Raw genomic sequence first — 21970 nt, forward strand, 5'->3', positions numbered from 1 at the left:
GATACATAGAAACTGATATTTTATATAGTAAGTGCATACATGCTCACCTTCTTTGCAAGGGGTGCCACACAATGCAATCTGCTCATCACACTTTAGCTTTGCTTCCTTTGCGAAAGTATGTGCCTTTTCAATGCCCTCTGTAAATTTGCAAAGCGAATCGTACATACATTATCGTGGGACTTCCTGCCCATCTTCAGCCTCCAAGCAACTTTGAACTTCAGGGTTTCGCTCGCACATCTGTTGATGTAGCCCCCAAACGCTTTGGCTTCTGAAGTATGGGGTCCACTTTGATAATTCACACTTTTGTGCAGCAGCAATCATCAGGGAAGTTCGCTGTTGGCTCACACCAAAGTTCGCATTCTCTAAGGGACTTTGAAAACTGCATCCTGTATTCAGCCATTTGTAAAATAAATGTATTAGAGAATGTTTGAAACGGGTTCAATGGGTTATCATACCAGAGGTTCTTGTATTTAACCTTCAAGGCTTTTGCAGAAACCACGATATTTCCTTGGCCATCTCTGGTGTTAAAAAAGTCCTTAAATCCAGGCCGTAAGGACAGCACCACAGAGGAACTGGACGTCTTGTAAGATGTGGTACCAGTACTACATGTAGTATTTGATGGTGCGCTTTTTGTTTTCTCTGCGTTCCAAAGAGCATGCTCCCGTTTCAACCTTTTTAGCTGGATTTTACTTAACCCAAATTCTGCCGCATCTTCCTTGTCTATATCCTGTAAATGTTCAATCTTCCCTACACCTTGCTTAATAAATGTTTGAAATTCAGCTGAATAGAATTTCTCATTTATTTTTGTAACTCAACATGTAACACTGAATAGACTAAATGCAGCTTGTATCATCCTGGAGAGAAAGCAGTGCTTGAGGTACATGTACCATTTTCTGTTTCATACTTGTATACCTCATGAAATGCTCATTTTTGGTGATACTTTAATAAATATGAAGACTGAAAAACCGAAGAAAAAAAAATCGTGCACAACCTTAAGGTGCTAAAAAAAATTCTTGCACAGCCCAAAGGAGAAAAAAAAATTCGTAATAAGACAAAATTGCCCAACCCCCCCCCCCCCCCCCTCAAAAATATAATGGTCCATCCCTTATGATGGATTGTTTTTCACAGCCACGCTTTAGTAAGCAGAAAACCAGACACTTGTTAAGAGTCTATTTTCAAAAGTGTTCAACAAACTAGATCATTCAAAACTCAAATTGGGCTTGCTTTTTCGGTTAGACCGAAGACATTTTGTTTATCGATATCTCAATTATTAAAATGGATAAAACGGCAGGTGAAACCAATTAATAGAGAAGTAAGGAAAAATATGAAGTTTCAGCAAATAGATTTCAACAACTTTGGTAGCGTTTCGTATATAAAAGAAAAATTAAAAGCGCGCGGTTCGGTGTATCTTTCTAAAGTTATAAAACTTGAGAGAGTGGAATACATTCACTGTCGTTCTCTACAAAAACTCAAATATTCGCCACTGATCAAAATATTGACTCAGTGAGGCCACGAGAGGAAGTATACATGTACTTGACATTTTTCGCCTGTCACGCACGTGTAAAACTCTTCACGCGAGCCAAGATTCTTTCTGCAGACAGCCTTACTTGATACCCAAGCTTTTGTTTCTGTCCTGGAGCTTGATGATTTTCATTTGTGATCGTTCACAAGTACGCAGTCTCTACAATTAATATATTCTGCCCTGATTAGTTCCCCTTACACATCCATCGGGTAATACAATGACGGACGATGGTATCGGAATGGGTCTTTCTTTCTTTCTCTAAATGAACATTTTCTATTTATCTTATCGTTTCGATAAATTAAAATATAAAACTAAAAACTAAATATAAAACTTATGACAGCTCAGAGTCTGCAAAGAGTTTGTTTGTATTGATTACATTAACATCGCAGTGTTCGCGATTACAAATGCACAAACAAGCCGTTTAATTTGAATAATTGAAAGGTAGGAAAAGTGTTATATCAAACAAACTTAACATTGGTCATTGTTAACCAAATCTTATTTTTTTCAAATAACTTGACGTCTTCACGTTTAATGACACAAAACCAAAAATCACCTTCTTCATTGGATGAAGAGAAGTGCTATCGCAAACATTTTTGTCAAAAATGTCATAATACACAGTTAACAACAATGCATTCGTGCTCAACGACGAACTGGTAGGAACAAGATTCTAAGTCAAAGTTATAAAACCAAAATGGAAGAAAAAAATTTCCAAGCGCGAAGTTCGATGTATCCTTATCAAGACTTCAGAGAGTCTTTACAGGTACGATCATTGACTACCCTTTTAGTTCAAGTGATTTTCTGTTTCTTCTGTTGAACAATAAGTGCGTAGCTTGGCGAGCGTGGATGTTTAAATAATTTGTAAACAAATTTGCCATCATATAACAGTGATCTAAAATAGATCGGTGAACATTACCTTGCAAGGCAGTATAGTAAGCACGTAGTTTGGTCGCTAGATCGGTGAATATTGCGTTAGATGGCAGGACAGTGGAATCCCGATTTATCGAATCTCCATCAAGGCAAACGAATATCGGTTCGAGAAAGCAGGGTTGTAACTGCAGTCTAAGTGAAGCCAGGGAGACCTCTTTTATTTCAGTCGAGTAATCGAGAAGTCCGGGAAATCGAGATTCCGCTGTAGTTACACCTCCCAGTACACATATCCCCTTTTAGGATTTCGTTTTTCATGAATGAAGTTTTTTAGTGTCTAAACATTCGACATATAAGTGTTCGTTTGTTGAATAAGGCTTAAAACATAGTCATGCACCCAGCAAGTCTGGTGAATAATCAGGCCCATCTGGACTGAACACACATTGACTTATTATTTTTTTTCTTTCCTAGAGTTCAGACGTCGACATTGTTGGTAACTATGGTTCAGGTAAGTTTACAGAGTTTCGCTAAGTTAAATTTTTTCAGACCACAGAATGTTTTAATGTGTGTGCTGGAATGAGCACAGTAGGTCTATTATGGATGAAGGATAAATCGACGTTTTTTTTTTACAGTATATATTAATTCGTGTACGTATTTCGTTTTACAACTTCGTATGTTTTAATATGTCTTTGAATGAAGCAGTGCGAAACGACAAAACCTCCTTGCAATTGATCAATGCTGAAAATTGCAATTTCTACGTCACAATGAGGAAACAGTGAACGGCACTTGTTTATGCTGGTAGACGCCATACAACCTTAATGTCTAATCAATCGCTTTCTTTCTTTCGTTTTATATCATTACCTGTACCGCACAATGTCCGGAAGAAGAGACGAATTAACTAAGCTGAATTCTTACAATTTGTGGAGGCGCGAGATCTTCAAATCAATGAACGCAAGAAGATGACCTTTGTGATTTTGTAAACATAAAATTCTTTGCTTGCAAATCAAAGCCATTGATCAATCTTTGTGATTTCACGGTAACTTCTTCGACCGAGGATTCTATCCATTGATACATTTTTACACAGTCTACAGTTGCTTTGTCACATCAAATTTAGTAAAGGAAAAGAAACAACAAAAACGTTTCCGTGTCAAACAAACACAAACAGAACCGAAATATTCACGATAGAAGAAATATGAATGACAGTCACGAGTAAAAACGCTAGCAAGTTACTGCGGTTTGTTAGCTGGCGACATTTGTACGAATATCGCGACTGAGCAGAAACTTGCACCTCATTATAAGAAAAGCAAGATGGGAAAAAATATTAGTTTCCATCTGCTTCCAAAGTTAGTTGATTTCCATGTGAACAGTCAAATGAAATGTCTGTCTCAGTAAATAAAGCATTTTTCTAGTTGAGGTAGACCTGTTTTGAAATGTAAAGCTACGCTGTTTAGGGTTCACGTTTATAGACAATAAAGGGAACGCACTCTTAATCATATTTCTAGATCGAAATTTTGCAGTTAGAATACTGATGGATGAAATCGCCTGTAAACAAGAAATTAAATAATTATCTAGTAATGTTCCAAAGATTATTTACTTGGGCCTTAGGTTTTAGAAACTAGCCTTTTTTTATAATCCAGGACACGATTATTTTTTTTCTTTCGCAACAGAAAGTCATTGTTGAGGATGGCTTTGGTTTGTTTGAATATTGCATAGCAGCAGTAACTGACGTGACAAGAATAAAAGGCGTCATCCTATTGGACAAATCGACGACTAAACAAACTGTACAATGTAGATAGCGAATAATATTGCTTGTTAGAAAAAAAAATAGATATTGCGTTGTGTACATATGTTTGTTGTTTTCACAAACCTGTTCTGACGAGAACCTCACTAAACAAATAGAGGAACAGTGTGCAGTTGAGATGTATTTTTTTAGCTTGAAGAAGTCACGATGTAAGTTTGCTGTTCTTTTATCTTATTTTTGATTTGTTTGCTGGCCTTGATGTTAAATCTAACATTCATTCTTTTTGTTCCTCCGTTTAGCTTTCTGTTCCCGCCTGACGACACAGACGCTGAGTTCATTCAAAGGTAAATGATTTAGTGTTAAAACTTAGATGCATGCAACTAAAGTACGTTGGCAGTTTTAGAGACAGAGAAAAAGGCTTTTAATGCGCGCACCTTAAAATGACGTTGCTTAAAAAATTCAGAAAACAAGAAGTAATTAATTTCCAGACAGTCCTTTGCGTAAATTTGAACTGTTCCGTTAATCTTGACTAATTTAGCAGCTCAGATTTTTAATATTTCAATGATTAGTTGCAATTCACATTCATGTTCATGTGACAATCTCTTTCCGGCTCTGCATTGCTAGGTTTAATGTTTTGTTGTTTTTTCTGTTAATGGACGATATATTTTCCGTCAAACAAGTTAGTCCGGCTCAAGTTAATTTCATCAAATACACGTACACTTCACTGACATGTTTTGATCATCCACGATACAGATTTAATAGATCATGTCCAGCTTTTTCGAGTTGTTTAGCGAGTGACTCTGATCAACCCCTATCTTTCAAGGTCTAACTTTAGAAGAGAGATTTTTTTAGTGGAAAACAGTGTAACATAAGCCTTATAACAAGCTCAAAGGACACACAATTCTTATGCAGTAAATTACTTTAGACCAAAATGTGAAGGAAATAATAAAGATGATTTAGACTAAAATGTTGTAATAAAACAGTGTGTACGTGTACAGTTTAACACATATTAGGGACAAAGACATTGCACTTGTATAATCAAACACTCGTCTGATTCATGTTTTACAGCAAGAACTGCGCTTCGCTCAGATTTCGCTAACTTGATAAACACCTCATATAATACTTAGTCATATAAATAACCTGATACTCTTTTCATGCACCGAAACTTTATTTCATTTTAGAAATTCACAGCAGCCAAACAAATGATATTGCCGGACATTTTTCGAACAAAGGCGCAGAGTTAAAACAGCAGTTTTTCTTAGAGACTATATAAAACAGATCGTGCTATTTATCTGATTTTTTATTGCAGAAATATTATCGTCCAGCTTATAAAAAATAATAGTTTTCAATTGCTTTCAAAAAAAGAAACATGTGCCTCATAATCATTCGTGAAAAAAAAAAGACCGAGCAAATGCAGATATATAAGCTGTTATTCCATTGGACAAAAGGCAGAGAAAGCAAACAGTTCTAGCCAATAGCATTGCTTGTTAGAATGAAAAACAAACAATTTAATAAGTATGCTGTTTCACAAACTTGTTCTTACGGGAAATTTAAATCAATAAACAAAGCAAAAAAGTTTACTTGCTGAAGAAAAAAGTAGCTCATTCCAGTTCTGAACAGGGACACGAAAGGATTGCAGAAGTTGAAGATGTTAGTTTTATCATTTTTTGGATTCTTTTCTTCGTTTTAATGTTAGATCTAACACTCGTTTTTATCTCCTTCCCCGTTTAGCGTGTTCATTTTTCCATTCAGACGATACAGGCGCTGAGTTACTTCAAAGGTAAGTGGTTCGATTTACTTTACGAGTCTCGGTAGAATATTCATTTTCATTTTGAGACACTACCGCTTAAATTCGACTAGGCAAAGCAAAGCAAAATGATTTAACTAAATTTTTAAGTTGTCAGTATTGTACTAAATTCTCCACTCATCATATTGTGAATGGGTTTTTGAAAGTAGGTTTTGTTTATCAACTACGGCTTTCAGAAATGAAATTCAAAATGGGTCCAAAATCCCGCAAACGCAGTTTCCAAAGGTTCTAAATGAGAAAAATTCGCTACTACTTTTACAGAAGTACAAATGTTTAACAATCAAGACTTTTTTCGCCCGACCGAAACACCTTTACTTCATTGTTAAATCGAATGTTCCTTTTTAACATTTAAAAAAATAAGAAACAATATTTACAATCCGGTTGTCTGGATAATTTATCCACGTTCTTATACCGTCAATGCTGCTCCATTTTTTTTTTTAACTCTGAGCCGGCCTTTTAGGAAAGAAAATGGAAAATTTTAGTTTTTAATTTATTGGTTTCTTTCTAACTGTATGACAAATTGGCCTTCTTGTCTTGTGCAGTCGGAAGCTCGATGTAAGCGTTTCAGTTTTCAAACGAGTACTCGTTTCCTCGTATATACTCTGCTTATGATTTTGATTTGTTTCAACAAAACTAACCTGAGTTTGTAAATGTTGAAAGGCTAAGTTAGTTAAATTTGATCAACTACTGTGTACATCAGGCCAGGTTTCGAAGGAAACGAAACTTAAACCGAAACCACCATAGCACCTTAAAACCAAGAATGAAACTGATAAAACTGCAAACTAATAAAAGCCCATTTTATCGGCATCTGCTTTTTAAGCGAACAATATTTTCCAGGTTAATTACCTTTATTTGCACAATGTATAGGCATTGGTCTATATTTTAAACTATTCTTGGTCTCCGTAACACAAAAAGTAGAAATGTTGACTTTTCGTCTTTGCGCAGTTTACAAATGATCTATTTTGGCTGGCGACACGTAGGCAGTTCTAAAATTCGTTTTAACACGAAACTCGTCAAAGGAAAACAATGTAAATTAACATGTCAGAGTGATAGTCATTGGTCAGTTAAGAAATAATCTGACCAATGAAATTACTAGATGTATTTCGATGCTTTACACGTAATCAGTTAGTTAACGCGTTTTAACGCGAAACTTCAACATGGTCAAAATAAATTAAGATAAAATGTTCCGACATAGTGCCGGAGTATCATTTTCATTCAGATGCTTAGTGGTACAGTTAACTTAAGGAAGCAGGAAGGCACTTAATCGATTAGTAATCTTCGACACTGTAAAGGTACGGATGTCAGTTACCTTGCTATAGTAAGTTAACAAACGATTTAAGGAAACATGAAACACTTCTTGCCTAATTTCCTTTTCTAGTTAAATTTACAAGTAGGTTAAATCTTGCAAAGTCCATAGACATTGTCAGGGGCTGTAATCGATACTCCACTGATTCGTGTGAGCTTTTTTATCATTGTTTACTTTCTCACTGTACGCAGACCAGTAGTCTTTCTTATCTTGTTGATACGCTCTTTCATTAATTTTAGTTATTTGAACAAGAAACTCGTTACAGCGACAAGAGAAGACTGTACTACGATTTTATTTTGTTTCAACCAGCCAAGCCAACGTGTGTTAATGTTTTAAGGCTACGTATAAAAAAAAAATGTTTTCAAGTACGATGTCTTCTAGGCGAGTCTTGGAATAAAAAAGAAAACGTTAATTTAGCGCCTTAAACAAGGATTGAAGCATTTGTACAATTTGTAGGCAATGGTCTATATAGTGATATAAAATAGTTGTTTGTAGTGTTTTTCAAAGTCTTTGTAACCCCCCCAAAATGAAATTTTGGCTCGTCCTCTTTGGGCATTTTGTAAATGATGTTTTTTTGGTTGGCAACACGTAGTTAGTTCTAAAACTTGTTTTAACATGAATTGTGAAACAAAGTAAAGAAACATGTCAGGCTCCATTAGTAAATTCAGAAATGATCTGACCAATGAAAGTGTTGTAACGTATTTCAACACTTTGCATTTTTTAAGGTGGCTCCATAGGGTATGATGTTGCGCGCGTTAGTGTAATACTTCGAAGTGTGGTTTAGCATTCGTTTTAAGTCCCAGTTCGCTAAAATTTACCAAATGCAATCAGCTTAGATGAAATAGTGTTCTACAATCTCTGTTAAAATGATGTGTTCAAGTCTTGAGTTAAGACTACCCAACAAATGTATCTTTTAATATTTAGGTGGCTAAATGTCGTTGCCATGGTAACGTCAAGTTCCCAACACTGAAACCTATCCTACCACATTATTCCCAGATAAATTTGAGATAAACTCGCAAAGTTTAGCAGGGTTTGGTTGAATCTTAAAAAAGTTAAAACCGTTTAAAGTCAGCGCGCCTGAAAGGTCCATAGACATTGGCAGGCGCGATATTAATTCGATACTGGAGTCATACTCCATTCGTGACCAAGTAATCGGATAGAGATGCAGTTTAAAAAAATAGCTTGATGCTCCATTTTTAGAAAATTTATATGGAACACCGTAAGCATGCATCTCTTTCTGTACTGGTACACGTACCAAGATTAAACAAAAAAACGTTAATGGAATTTAAAGAAAAGTCACAGTTTTAATTCGGTAACCCGCCAGTATTCAGGACCGAATCCTCAATGCCGGCTTAAACAATACGTTTCAGCGCTACTTTTCAGCTATTGCCTCGTCTATTTTATTTTATTTATTTATCTAATCTATTTTGTTAAGCAGTCCAAAAAGAAGAGAAACATTGCAATATAAACGTACAATGAATCATTCCAATAACAAGAGAATCCGATGACACAAATGTTTTAAAGTGTATTGACTGTACTGTAAGTGTCGATGATTCATGTTTAATTTTCTGTATTCACAGACCAAACAATACCAATGGGAACATCTCGCATGAAGAACTCGCTGATCATGTGGTGTGTACTGTTTTTTGTGCTGTTCACCTTGGGTTCAGCGACGGCCAACAATGTCAGCAGCAAACCAAGTGACAATAAAGTAAGCTCGTGATTTTATGAACAGTATCTACTTCATATTGTTTGTTGAAAAGTGGGAAAAATTTAAATAAAATTCATAATATACACCATAACTTTCCCAGTCTAAATTATCAACGGTGACAACATGATTTATGACAAAATGCTTAAATGTCCACCTATTATTAGTGCTGCCATTTTATGCTTCCATGGCCATACAATCTTAAATTAAATTCTTTTAAATCAACTGACTTGATATTTTGTTCAACATTAGCATGATATATATGCAAATTTGTAGTTGTTGTTGTTTTTGTTATTAACCGTTCTCTTATTCTATCTGATGCAATAGCTTTTTATGATTCTTTCTTATTTCTTTTTCTCTCATTTCTCGACACAGGTCTCGTTATGTTACGGTGGACAACCAGGGACAAATGGTATTCCCGGTACGCATGGCATGCCGGGTTCCCCTGGGGTACCTGGCCGTGATGGACGTGAGGGGCCCAAAGGAGATCAGGGCAGTTCAGGAAAGACTGGACCCCAGGGACCACCTGGTGCAGAAGGAAAGAAAGGAGCAAAAGGAGAACCTGGTGTCCAGGGCCCCGCCGGACAAAAAGGAGAAAGAGGGGAGAAAGGTGACAGTGGAACTTCAGGAACACCTCAGCTTTCCTCGCACATGAACTGGAGAGAATGCACATGGAAAAAGAGTGATGGCAAAGACTCAGGTGTGATCCAGGCAAGTAATTTACGTCGCTCTATAATTTAACACTGAAAAGCATCCCATTAAGGCGCGTGGTGAACACACCGCGCTAAACACGATCATATACAATCCTATAGTTTCAATATAATTGTTACAAACTTAACGTGATTTATTGCTAACATTAGCGAACGTTCCACTTGTTCCTCCCTTTCTATTTCGCTAAAAATTATGATCTACAAAACATAACATAACCCGATAGTCAGTCAGCTATAGTCAGTAAATCAGTCAGTCAGTCAGTCAGTAAATCAGTCAGTCAGTCAGTCAGTAAATCAGTCAGTCAGTCAGTCAGTCAGTGACTTAATTAAAGTGCCAAATACGTTCTAACGCTAAATGGGGACACTAATTATTTTCTTTTTCTTTTTGATCGACTTTTTTATCTCTAGAACTGTGAATTTATGAAGAACTTCACAGACACTGCCCTCCATGTTTACTTTGCTGGCATCCTCAGGATTTCCAACTGTGACGACTGCTGTAGCCGTTGGTATTTCACCTTCAATGGCGCCGAGTGCAGCTCTCCTGGACCCATTGATGGTGCGTTCTACATGCAATCCGGCAAGAACCACAACCTTCACCGTCACCGCCATATTGAAGGTCACTGTAATAACATTCACAAAGGAAAGGTGCGAGTGGGATTCTGGGTTGGAAGCTGCAACACTGGTCACAAGAATGCTGACGCATATACAGGCTGGGCGACGATGTCCCGGATCTTCATTGAAGAGGTGCCAAAAGCTCAGCAGTAAACACGTTATCCACTGGACTTTCTAGAAAAACGTTAGTGTAGTGAAGAAAGCTAAAACTCATCACTGCTGTCGAAAAGCGTTCGTATCGACAGTTTTGAAACTTCTGTATCAGCTAAGAAATAAAGTCCAGGAATATTATAAAACTGCTGCCTGTTTCGAGTTGCTTGTGGTTATTTCTACATGCTTGCTTGGTGTTTTTGTTTTTTAAGGTGGTTCCTTGGTATTGTATTGGGTATCCTTCGTGCGTAGAATTTTGTGCGCGCACATAATCAAAATGGCGTCTTTTTCTCTACGGCTTGGCTCGCGAGGGAGATTTTTTTTTCTCATGAACAAGCACCGGATGACCTATATTTTTATGCATTATTTTGGTGTACAAGCAAAAATTATGGCAACTCGTACTATTTTTTATAATTATGTTGCGACATTATGCCCATATGGTAACCTGTTGATTTCATCGGTACAAGGCACCAAGAAAAAAACAAACCGATGCATAAAATGCGTAAAAACAAGGCTTTAAGGAGGTTCCGATAAGGTTTATAAGCATATTCCTTGTTGCTACGTTTTACTTTTCTTTCTCATCAGATCATCATATTAAGGACAAGTGTCTTGCTTGGAAAGTAAAAAAAATATAGCTAAAAGCGAGCACAAAAACGCAATTAGACGGCCCAAATAAACGAGTTTGTAAACAACGACTCGAGGATGGTTTTGTGTGGATGTCGTTTGAAATGTTGTAATTTTTCCATAAATTACACATTTCATTGTTTCATATGCTCGAGACTTTCTATCTATTAAGTATTTTTGAAGTATATTTCTCAATCACTGAACTTTACTTAAATTGGATAGGACTGGACCTTTGTATTCCAATGCGATCATGTGACTTTTTTTTAGGCCCTTTCCGCACTAACCCGGGTAAGATTAAAAACGCAATTTTTTTTTTCTCTGGAAAGGGCCAACCGTCCACACTGAAACGGCATTTTCGGTCACCGAAAACGGAGCTTTTCAAAAACTCCCTCTGAAAAAAAAAAAAAGAAATTTGAAAACGCTCTAGTGGACGACGAAAATGGAGCTTTTTGATAACGCGGTTAACTAGCTTAACAAAAGCTTTGTGTATGCGTTGCAACGTCTTGAATCGTTATAGATAAAATGGTTATTATACAAAATGCCAAGAACATTTCCAAGCGTTATTAAGTCATTTTTTGGCAAATATTGGAGTTTTGAATGATCGATTTTGTTTAACACTTTTGAAAATAGACCCTCAACAAGTGCCCCCCTTTTTTCTGTAACTAAAGCGTAACTGAGACATAATTCAAGATATGGAAGAAAATCTTATTTTATTAAGGCGATTCCTCACTGAAATCATAGTTGTCGAACGACTTGTTTAAACTTTCCTTGAATGTTGAAGCTGCATTGTTTCGAAGAATACATAAAGGCCCTGTCCACATCCTCTTTAATCCGGATAAATTTGAAAAAGATACACTTCATTGCGCGCAACGTATGGTGAAGGCTTGACGAATAACGAATTAATAGTCCAGTCAATATAAGCCATTTCGTTGTCTAACCCAAAACAAATTGCAACAAAAATAAAACATGCCTTATTCGACTTTTCATATATTGAGGAATAACATACTAAAAGTCACCATGAATCGGAGTATTGGAACCTCGTCTTTTTTTGCGATATTTGAACTGCAATGAAAGATGAGAAATTTAATTTATGCATAACTAATGTGATTTTTACAAGTAACATTGAAGGGTCCTTATCGATAGAAATAATCAAGCTAGCAAAACCAAACAACGACAAGCCAACAAATCAGTTTACAACAAATGTAGCAGTTATTACTTATCCTATTTATTGCGTGAATTGACATTACTATTCTGCCCTTGTTAATACCTTAGAGAACGTACTACCAGCGGCCGGATTCTGGCATAGATGCAAGTATAGTAATAACGTTCGCTTATCGGATATTTCATTAAAAAAGCTGAGTTTTCTTCAAAATTTAAAGATACTGAAAACTGATTAAGTATAATTTTACCTTTTTGATGAACGAATAAACGCTGGTCAAAAAAGTTACCGTCTGATAACTAGAATTGCGGCAAACAATTATGGCGGGAGTCTTGGATGAAACCCTTAACATAATCTGTCAGAAAACGTAATGCGTGAATTTGCTCCCCCAAAACCCTTTCTGCTTATTGAAAGGTGCCTATAATTCCAAGAATCAACACTGATTGATAGTAGTATAGGAGTTGGGGGTACGAGATCATAAAAATTTTTATGATCTCATACATCCCCAACTCCTATACTACTCACAGCACTGGATCCAAAAATGGATTCAAATATTGGAACCAAATCTCGGATCCAAAACCGAAATTCAAACCCTAGAAAACAAGCCTTAAAAACCAAACCTTGCTAAACCCTTTAATCAAAATATCAAAATCTCTTATACTCTTTTTCAAAATTTTGAAAACAGTGCGTTTAAACAAGCCTTGTTATCATAACTTTAATATCAATCTGGAAAACCAAGCGAAGCCGAGTTTTATGATGTTTTTGAAATTTATTTCAAAATCTCTTATACTCTTTTTTAAAAATCTTGCATCTTAGTGCGTTTAATTATTCCTTTTATCAAGTTGGATTCTAGTGCGTTTAAAATGAACGTCTTATATTACATTTTCAATATAATATTTTTGTATTTTTATCAGATTTTTGAACATGTTTTTATGTAGGATCATATTTGATATAATACCGAGATCAGTACAAATGTTAACTAATCTATTTGATTGTTCCTTTTCACTTAATTGTAAGAAAAGTGTATTGTCTTTAATGCAATGTTTTTCTATGATATTCATCATCTCAACGAATTTTTCTTTGATGTAATTTGATGTCATTATAATATTTATTATACATTATTTTTTATATCATTTATACAGTGCGTTTAATCTGATTTTTTGTTGTAAATGATGCTGTTATTAATATGCTTTTGTGTCAAAAGATGTCTCCATTTACCGGATAATTTATAGTTATAATTATTGCAAATGACACAAAACCATTCCTTTTTAGATGCATATAAAGTCTTGGACCTTCTTTTTGCATCCATCTTGTCTTTTTCAGTAAAATATCTTCGAACTTCAACCATTTATATATATACTTTAGAAATTTTTATATATTTTTAACCGACAGTTATGGTAAATTTTTAATGTTATATATTTCTTGTGATTCGTTATTTTTTATATATATTTATGACTTTTTTAAAATTATGGTGATTAATATTTTATAGTTCAAGGTTAAACATCTGCATTATTGTCATGGTTTCATAATATTTGGTTCAATACAATAGATTCGAATGTTCTATTGTTTATATTAACTAACCAATCATATTACAATAAACTTTTATACAAACTTTTATATAAACGTTTGTCATAAAATAAACTTTTATTCTCAGAATTGATTCAAGATGCCTAAGTCAATAAGCACGAATTTTATATATGTTGTAGATCCTTCATTGGTATCCAACTATTAAAATCATCATTATATCCTTTCCACTTCACTAAAGCTTGTTTCTTCTTATAATCCCTCCGAATGACTTTATCAATTCTGAATACGTCCTGTTTTGCTTTTAACAGTTCAGGTTCATAAAAACTTCCTTGTATGTCTTCATTATTGAGATCTTTCAATTTGTAAGTAATAGGATTAGTGTATTGTATCTTATCGATGGTAAAAATTTCTTCTGTCCAGTTTGGCGTGTACCCTTTATCGAAAATATTTCTTTTATACTTCGATATTCGAACCTTATCACCTATTTTGAATTTCGGTTTCTGTTTTGATGTTTTCATATCACCGTATAAATTGAAATATACTAAGCCTTCATTCTTTTTCCTCGATGCTTCTACGGGTGTCATTTTAATGCTTGAGTGTTTGGTATTATTATACTGTTTTAACAGCTTGGGTAGCATATCGAGGTACGTCGTATTACCTTGAGCAGTGAATTGTTTCCACATTCGGGTTTTAATTGTCCTATTCCATCGTTCGCATACGCTACTTTTCTCTTCATTTTCGGTTGAGTATAGTGTTATACCATTCTTTTCCAAAAGCTCCTTCATATTTTTATTGTAATACTCTTTCCCTTTATCAGTCCAAAGATATTGAGGTTTACGCCCCTCTTTGAATATGGTTTTGAATGCTTGAGTTACAGTTTCACCTTTTTTGTCTTTTAGAGGCACTATCCAACCATATTTACTGAAAACATCCAGTACCATGAGAAGATATCTATATCCCTTGTTCCATTTACTAAACTGTTGCATTTCTACCAAATCCGAACACCATATTTCATCAATATGGTTAACTATAACACGTCGTTTAGTAAAGTTACGTTTTATTGCTGTATGTAATTCATCAGCTAATTTTTCTTGCCATTTTTCTTCACCTGTCGTTTTTTTACGTTTTTTTTGGCTTAACACCCAAACCCAACTTTTCCTTTGTTGCAATGGTATTACGAGCAATAGCATGACCCCATTGTCTGTCTTTCCACGGAATAGAATCGAGGGCTTTTACCATCTTTTTATCAGCTTTGTTTTTGCATTTAACCTGATCTTTTGAGGGTTTATTTGCACAGACGCTGTAATCTACATCATGTTGCATCGATACAGCATCTGTTTTACCAGTTGGTTTTTGATATATCTTAAGTATTTTACCAGTATTTGGATCCCATTTGACCTGTTTTTCAAGAGGATTCCCGGGACCGGTATATTTATGGCCGGGTATAACAAAGCCTTCTTTTGGAGCTACTTTCAGAATAGCTTTGTGGATATCAAAACCCTTACCCTTTTTATAGTAATCAACATTGTCTTTTACACCTTTGAGAGTTTGACCTGCTAAAATTCTTGCCATTGAAGCAAAGCTAGGTGATGGAGTTACAAAATTTGATGCTACATAGGCTATTTTATCAACAGTAGAAGGGCCTTTATAACGAGCAAGAGCTCCGCCACTTTGACTTTTGACAAATTTAGTTTTAGTAATACCACAAGAAATGCATTCCGATTTGAGCATTAAACGATTGTTTTTTGTTCTCACATATTTTTCAGAACCAGGAACTGAATTAGTTTGTATTTTTTCACGTACACAATACGATTTAACCATTATATATATATTGATTAGATATTAATCGCAATAATGATTAATCCATTTACCGTTTTTATATTCACTGTAATTGCATTTTGGATCGGTATTTTCGTTAGCATACGAACCTGCTGGCTTCCAAAAACTCTTTGTTTGAATACCGCTACGAGGGTTTACTATGCCTTTTACGATATCTCCCGACCAATACTTTTTAAATAAATCCTTATCACCACCAGTTATACGCATAATGAAGCTAGCAATGTCTTGGCTCTGTTGAAAACCAGGAATTTTTTCCCCGACCTTTTTGTTAATCGTTTCACCAACTCCTCGCCCCTTTTTCTCACTGACAAATTTGGTTTTAAAGCTTTTACATTCAGAGCATATGCATTTCATCATAGTTCGGCCATTTTTGGTTTTAAAATATTTTTCACTTTCTGGTACACATTCTGTCTGTTTTTTCTGCTTTACGCAATATGATCTAACCATTATATATATTGATTATACAATTTCATCAAAATTTTTTTTACAGCTTTTCTTTTCTTTATCAATGAACAAAAATTCGAAGGGCATCAGTTTGTCAAATAAATTGGGATCTATTCTATTTTCTTTGCCGATCAGATTGGAATGGTTTTTTGTGGCTGGTGGATATAATAACATATGTGAACTGTTCAGTCTTATTTTCTGAGGCACATCATAGTAACTTTGACTCAAATAAATGGGAGTTATATTATGATGTCTTCCGTCAGTGAAATGATTCGCTATTTTGGATTGAATTTTGTCACAGCAATTTATCAAATCATCGAACACCACTATTTTTCTGTTATTGTTGGGATATTCTTGAGTATCCATTATTTCATCAGCATTCTTAATCTCTAACACATCATAACCAACCTTTTTTGATATGTCATCCATCAATGATTCGAGATCTTTTATTTTGTCTTGATGTCTATTCGGAGTATAAAATATTATCTTGTCATAAAACACGAGCGGTTTTCTCAATATGTGCATAAGAAGGTTTGTTTTACCACAATTGCTTTGACCACAAATGAGCATTCTGAATTCTTCATTCAAGAAGTTATTTAAGCTTCGTTTTTGGGTTTCTTTTTTGATGTTGTCATAGTTTGGAATCTTCATCAATATATATATTGCGTACATTAAAATATCTGTCTTTCAGCATTTATGTCAATTGATATATTAATTTTGTCATTTATCTAAACTATTATATATGGATATCGAAAAATTTAGAGAGAATCAGAAGAAGCATTATTCAAATAATCTTTTAAAAAGACAAATCAGAAAACAAATAAAAGACACACTGAATGAAAAACAATCAAGACAATTTGAAAGCAAAGAATTATTCAAACCTGTTATCACATCTCAGAAAGAGGTGAAAGAAACCATTGATAAAAAACAAGATAAATTAATTGAAAACTTGAATGAAAAACAAGAAAAATTAATTACAGCTGTTGATGCGTTGAATGAAACAATTTCATCATCTGGTTCACAAAGTGGGGTTCAAAGTTGGTTAAGTGATTTACCATCAAAATTTGATACTTTAGACATATTACCTGAAGAAGATGAAGAAGAAGATGTAGATGAAGAAGTACCCAAAAAAGAAGTTGTTAAAGATCATATCTTTAACGAAGGTGAAAAAAATATCATAAAAAAATATAAATTTGATCCTGATTTGGAATATATTCCAGATCAACAAGAAGTCAGATCAGCGATATCTAGTCTTTCTGGAAAAAGACGATCTTCAAATCAGATTATTAAAAATAACGCAAGGAAAGATCAAGAGATATTGAGAAAATATCTCACTGTTATAAAAGGAATCAATTTGAGGGAAAAATCAGGTGATGGTATCAGGTTTTACAAACAGCCGAAGCGGAATGCTTACAAGATAAACAATGGACAGTATGGCGGTTTACTCATAAATGTACCAAGATTAATCAATGAAATGGTCATCGAAGCCGTGAAAGATGGTAAAATGGTTTATGAAGACATTGCTGACAAATCACTCGTTGATCTCATCACAAAGAGGTTTAATCCAAAGAAAAAGTATTCATCAAAAGCAATCAAAATATTCAATAATCTCAATATGTTATCAAACATCCCAAAACATAGATCATCAGGGAAATCAAAACTGATTGGAGGTACAATGATATACTCAGACCCAAACGATTTGATGAAAAGATTGACTTTGTTGGCTGGAAGCAAAAGGGCTGGTAATACAAGTATTGTTCTCAGAAATGAAATGTGGCAGATCATTGATTATTTACTCAAACAAGGTTTGATAGCTAAAACACAATACGATAAATTTGTCAGGACTCAATTAATGTAATCTAATGATATAATGGAAATCCCTATGTTTTTGGATAGCAATGATGGTATAAGAGATTCAATGTCTCATGATTTTACCATCAATCATGTGCCTGAAATAGTCCTAGACAGGAATAAAACATATTATTTGGCTCTTTACAGTGCTGAAATGACTTATAGCTGGTTCAATGTGTCTTCAAAGTATGGAAATAACAAAATAAAATACAGCAAGGATTCTGGAGCGAATTGGGTTGAAATTGTTTTCCGTGATGGTAATTATTCTTATTCAGACATCAATGAGTATATTTCACAAATACTCGAAGTGAATGGTGATTTAAACGATAAGGGGAAAGGTATCTCACTTGAATTTTCATCATCATTATTGAAGGTGTATATTGAATTGGAAGAAAAATATCAATTGGATCTCAGAGAAGGTGATTTCTCAAAACTGATTGGTTTCAATAAAGAAATCATCACATCAACAAAATACGGATCCAATGCTCCAAACATAACAAGAAATGTTGATAACATTTTCATTCATTGCAATCTTCTGAGCGACTCACTTGTTTCTGGGACGCAAGGTGATGTACTTTATCGTTTTAGTGTTGCCAATTTGCAGATATCTTATCCATTTGAAATAAAAGAAACAATACCTCGACCCCTTTTCAACAAAATCAATACCAACATCATCAAAGAATTGAGGATATATATCACTGATGGATTGAACAACCCTATCCATCTCAATAATATACCAATTAACTTGACTTTGCTGTTGAAAGAAGTGTGATATTATATATCGTATTCGTATATGAGCAGAATCAGAAAAGTGAGAGATATGAATACCGGTATGTCATACTACATCGACATTGAAACCGGTGACCCAGTTGATGATCACCAAAAAGGAGGTGGTATTATGAACAGTTTAATTTCCACTGCAAAAAAATCATTGACAAGTAAAACCACCAAAGATTTGGCAAAAAAAGCCGGTAAAAAAGGATTACAACATGTTGCACATAAAACTGGCAACATCATCAAAAATAGACTGAATAAAGCAACCAAGAAAGAAACAGAAAAACTGAAAAAATACAGTGAATCAGAAAATAAGGGAGATATGATCGTCAGCTTATTACAATCACATCCTGAAAACAAAAAATTCCAACCAGAAAGAACGAAAAAGACGGAAGAACAATTGAGGAATGATATTCTCAGTCTGGAATTCGACAAATTAACCAACATGTAAAATAATGTAAACCATTATTATATAATGTCTTTCAGAAGTTCGAAATATTGCAAACGATATGAATATGTCTCATTTGAATTACAAAATCCAATAACATTACCTGCAAACAATCAATTTCAAAAGAAGAGTGGATACCGTTTCGTCATTGACAGTAGCAGTGAAACTCATCCTTTTGACTTGTATAATTCATACCTTTCTGTCGATTTTAAAATCACAAAAATGGATAACACTGGTTATGATGTTGCTGATCGGGTTGCAACCGTCAATTCCGGTTATTCACTTATCAATCAGTTGAAGGTTGAATTCAACGGAGTGAATGCTCTGGATACACCAGGGCTTAATCATGCTATCAATGTGAAAAATCTGACTGAATTATCATCAAGTTACACTGAAACAGTCGGACCAAGCATGTTTAATTACCCTGATACAGCCGTCGGAGCTGTGATTCTAAAATATACAATGAGAGCAGTACAACACGGTGCAAACAACGCTGGTAATGCTTATGAAGTAAGAAATTTCGTTGATGGAGATAATGTAAACTACAATGAGGGTTTCGCAAAAAGAAAAGCATTACTCACGCAAGCTGCTGAAAATAACATCATACTACCATTGAACAGATATGGTTTTTTCAACTCTTTTGAGACAGAAATAGCACCCAATGGTAAAGTAACCATTGATGTCAATCTTGAAACTGATAACAATGTAATATTTCGTGCTGGGGGTGACCCAGGAAGGTTTATTGTCACTAGACTTGTTTTATGGGTACCGAAAATGATATTTAATGCTGAGGGTGAGCAAATTTATCTTAAAACATATCTAAAGCCACATACATGGTCATATCTCAAAGAAAGAATTGAAATTTCTCCATCAACAGCGTCTCGTCAAGGTACATTCAGGATTACTTCTTCTATTCGTAAACCGAGGCATGTTTTTATATGGGCTCTTAATGATACAAAAATGAATGATCAAACACAGAATCCGTTTATATTTAATACATATAACATCGCGAATAACCGAACATTTTCAAATGCAAGGCTTGAGTTGAGTAACGGCGTTTTTTATCCAAATGAAGAATTAAAACCTGATACAGAGATCGTTCAAACATATAGGGCATTGATGGAATATCAAAAAGATTTCAATGCTTATTACACTTCTCCAACAATCACCCTGGAATCATTTAAAGAGTTATATGGGCTCATCTATTTTGATCTTAGAAACCAAGAGGAAGAAATTAAAAGTGGATCGACCAAAATCCAGTTCAGTTATAAACTATCTGGGAATCCAAATGCAAATTACAGCCTCTATGCTTTGATTCTCCATGAAGAAGAGCTTAGTGTTGATATCGTCAATGGTAAAGTTCTCCTCAAAGCTTGATTCGTTAATCAAATGTATTTTATGTAACGTTAATATATATGACTGAATACAAACCATACACTGTATCATTAAGCAGAAACCAGAAATTGAAGCTCACAAAAGCCATCATGACCAAATCTCCAATAACACTGAGATTGTTGTCTAATGATTTGTCTGGAAACGACAAAATGTTTCTGACAAAAACACAGATCAATAAGATCAAAAAATCGAAAACCCTCAATAAAGGTGTTGATATAAAAATTTCAAAAACACAAATTTCTCATATTAAACCAATGATACAATCTGGTATGGGTCTTCAAAATAGACCGTATCCACCTCCAATAAAAAGCCAAGGACAAGGATTGCGTAACAGACCATTTAATATCAACGATTATGCCCTGTACAAAAGTCCCCCTTTCATTGGTACTTGGGATCAGAAAGGTTCAGGAATAAAAAAAAGAACCATGAAGAAAAAAGTAACGCAACCAACCATTCCAATAATTGGATTGAGATTGTAAATAAACCAAAATTCATTAATAAAGCTTTGACCGATAGAGATTTGATTAATTGGTGTGATTATTTAAAAATTGATATTACCGGCATATATAGCAGAAACCAACATATGCCTAAAAAACATAGTCCATGTGTTATCAATTTAGATGATTTGAATAATGCTGGAACTCATTGGACTTGTTGTGTAAAAGGTAAAAATGACAAAACATTATGGTATTTCGACAGTTTCGGAATGCATTACCCCCAAGAATTTGAAATGAGAGCAAAGAGAGATGGTATCACCAATATTCTTTTTAATAATTCTCAATATCAAGACCTCAAGTCTGTTTTATGTGGTTATTATTGTCTTTATTTTTTACACCAAGCACTTGTATTCAAAAAAGAATATTTTGACATCTTGAAACCATTATCAATGACAAACACCAATCACAATGAAAAATTCATCAAGAACTATTTTGAAAATATATAACATAATTACATATGGGATTTTTTGACGGCAATCATACTGCGAATGCAATAACTGGTAGTGTTGGAAAAGAAGGACCAGCTGGGGTTGGGTTCAAATTGACCACTTCTGGAGATTACAGCATGGAAAAAAAGAAAATATTTGGGTTAAAAACTCAAGATGACATACCATTTGAATCTGATGATTATCCTAAGGATTTGGGTAGTGCTATTAATAAGAGATATCTAAAACAAAATTGTTTAACAAAATCCAAAAATGGAATCGATTTTGATGCTAGACAAGGTAATATACACAATACAGAAAATTGGTATCCTGGTCTATACGGACCTACTAGTCTTGTATCGAAGCAATATGTTGACATGAGAGATACAGATGTTAAAACTGAATTCGACACCAAACTCACTGATAAAGCCGATCTCAGTACCAATGATGAACAGACGTTTAAAAGCATAATAAACGTACCGAAATTCGATTCAGGATATAGTAATATGTCAAATGTGATGAATAAAGAATATATTGACTCCAGAGACGCGCTTAAAGCTGATAAAA

General features: G+C 34.6%; 1 protein-coding gene and 1 long non-coding RNA gene across 5 annotated transcripts in view; one reads left to right on the top strand and one right to left on the bottom strand.

Moving 5' to 3' along the window:
- The window catches only part of LOC144652032 (uncharacterized), a 132114-nt gene that overhangs the window by 26399 nt on the left and 83745 nt on the right, over window positions 1-21970 (bottom strand). The gene's annotated exons all lie outside the window — the stretch shown is intronic.
- LOC144651857 (uncharacterized) overlaps window positions 4377-21970 on the top strand; it is an 81344-nt gene continuing 63750 nt past the window's right edge. The window contains exons 1-5 of one of the 4 annotated variants that reach the window (XM_078511908.1): window positions 4377-4471; window positions 5859-5907; window positions 8821-8951; window positions 9324-9659; window positions 10067-10402. In XM_078511908.1, coding sequence (XP_078368034.1) covers window positions 8835-8951; window positions 9324-9659; window positions 10067-10402 — 789 coding nt within the window. In that variant the 5' untranslated portion in view covers window positions 4377-4471; window positions 5859-5907; window positions 8821-8834. Of the gene's footprint in view, window positions 4472-5548; window positions 5778-5858; window positions 5908-6837; window positions 7227-8820; window positions 8952-9323; window positions 9660-10066; window positions 10567-21970 lie in introns of those variants that run through there. The other 3 variants (XM_078511905.1, XM_078511906.1, XM_078511907.1) reach the window with 3 other exon arrangements.

This window comes from Oculina patagonica, chromosome 4 (genome assembly GCF_052425735.1).
Source record: "Oculina patagonica isolate OP01 chromosome 4, crgOcupat, whole genome shotgun sequence".
NCBI lineage: Eukaryota > Metazoa > Cnidaria > Anthozoa > Scleractinia > Oculinidae > Oculina > Oculina patagonica.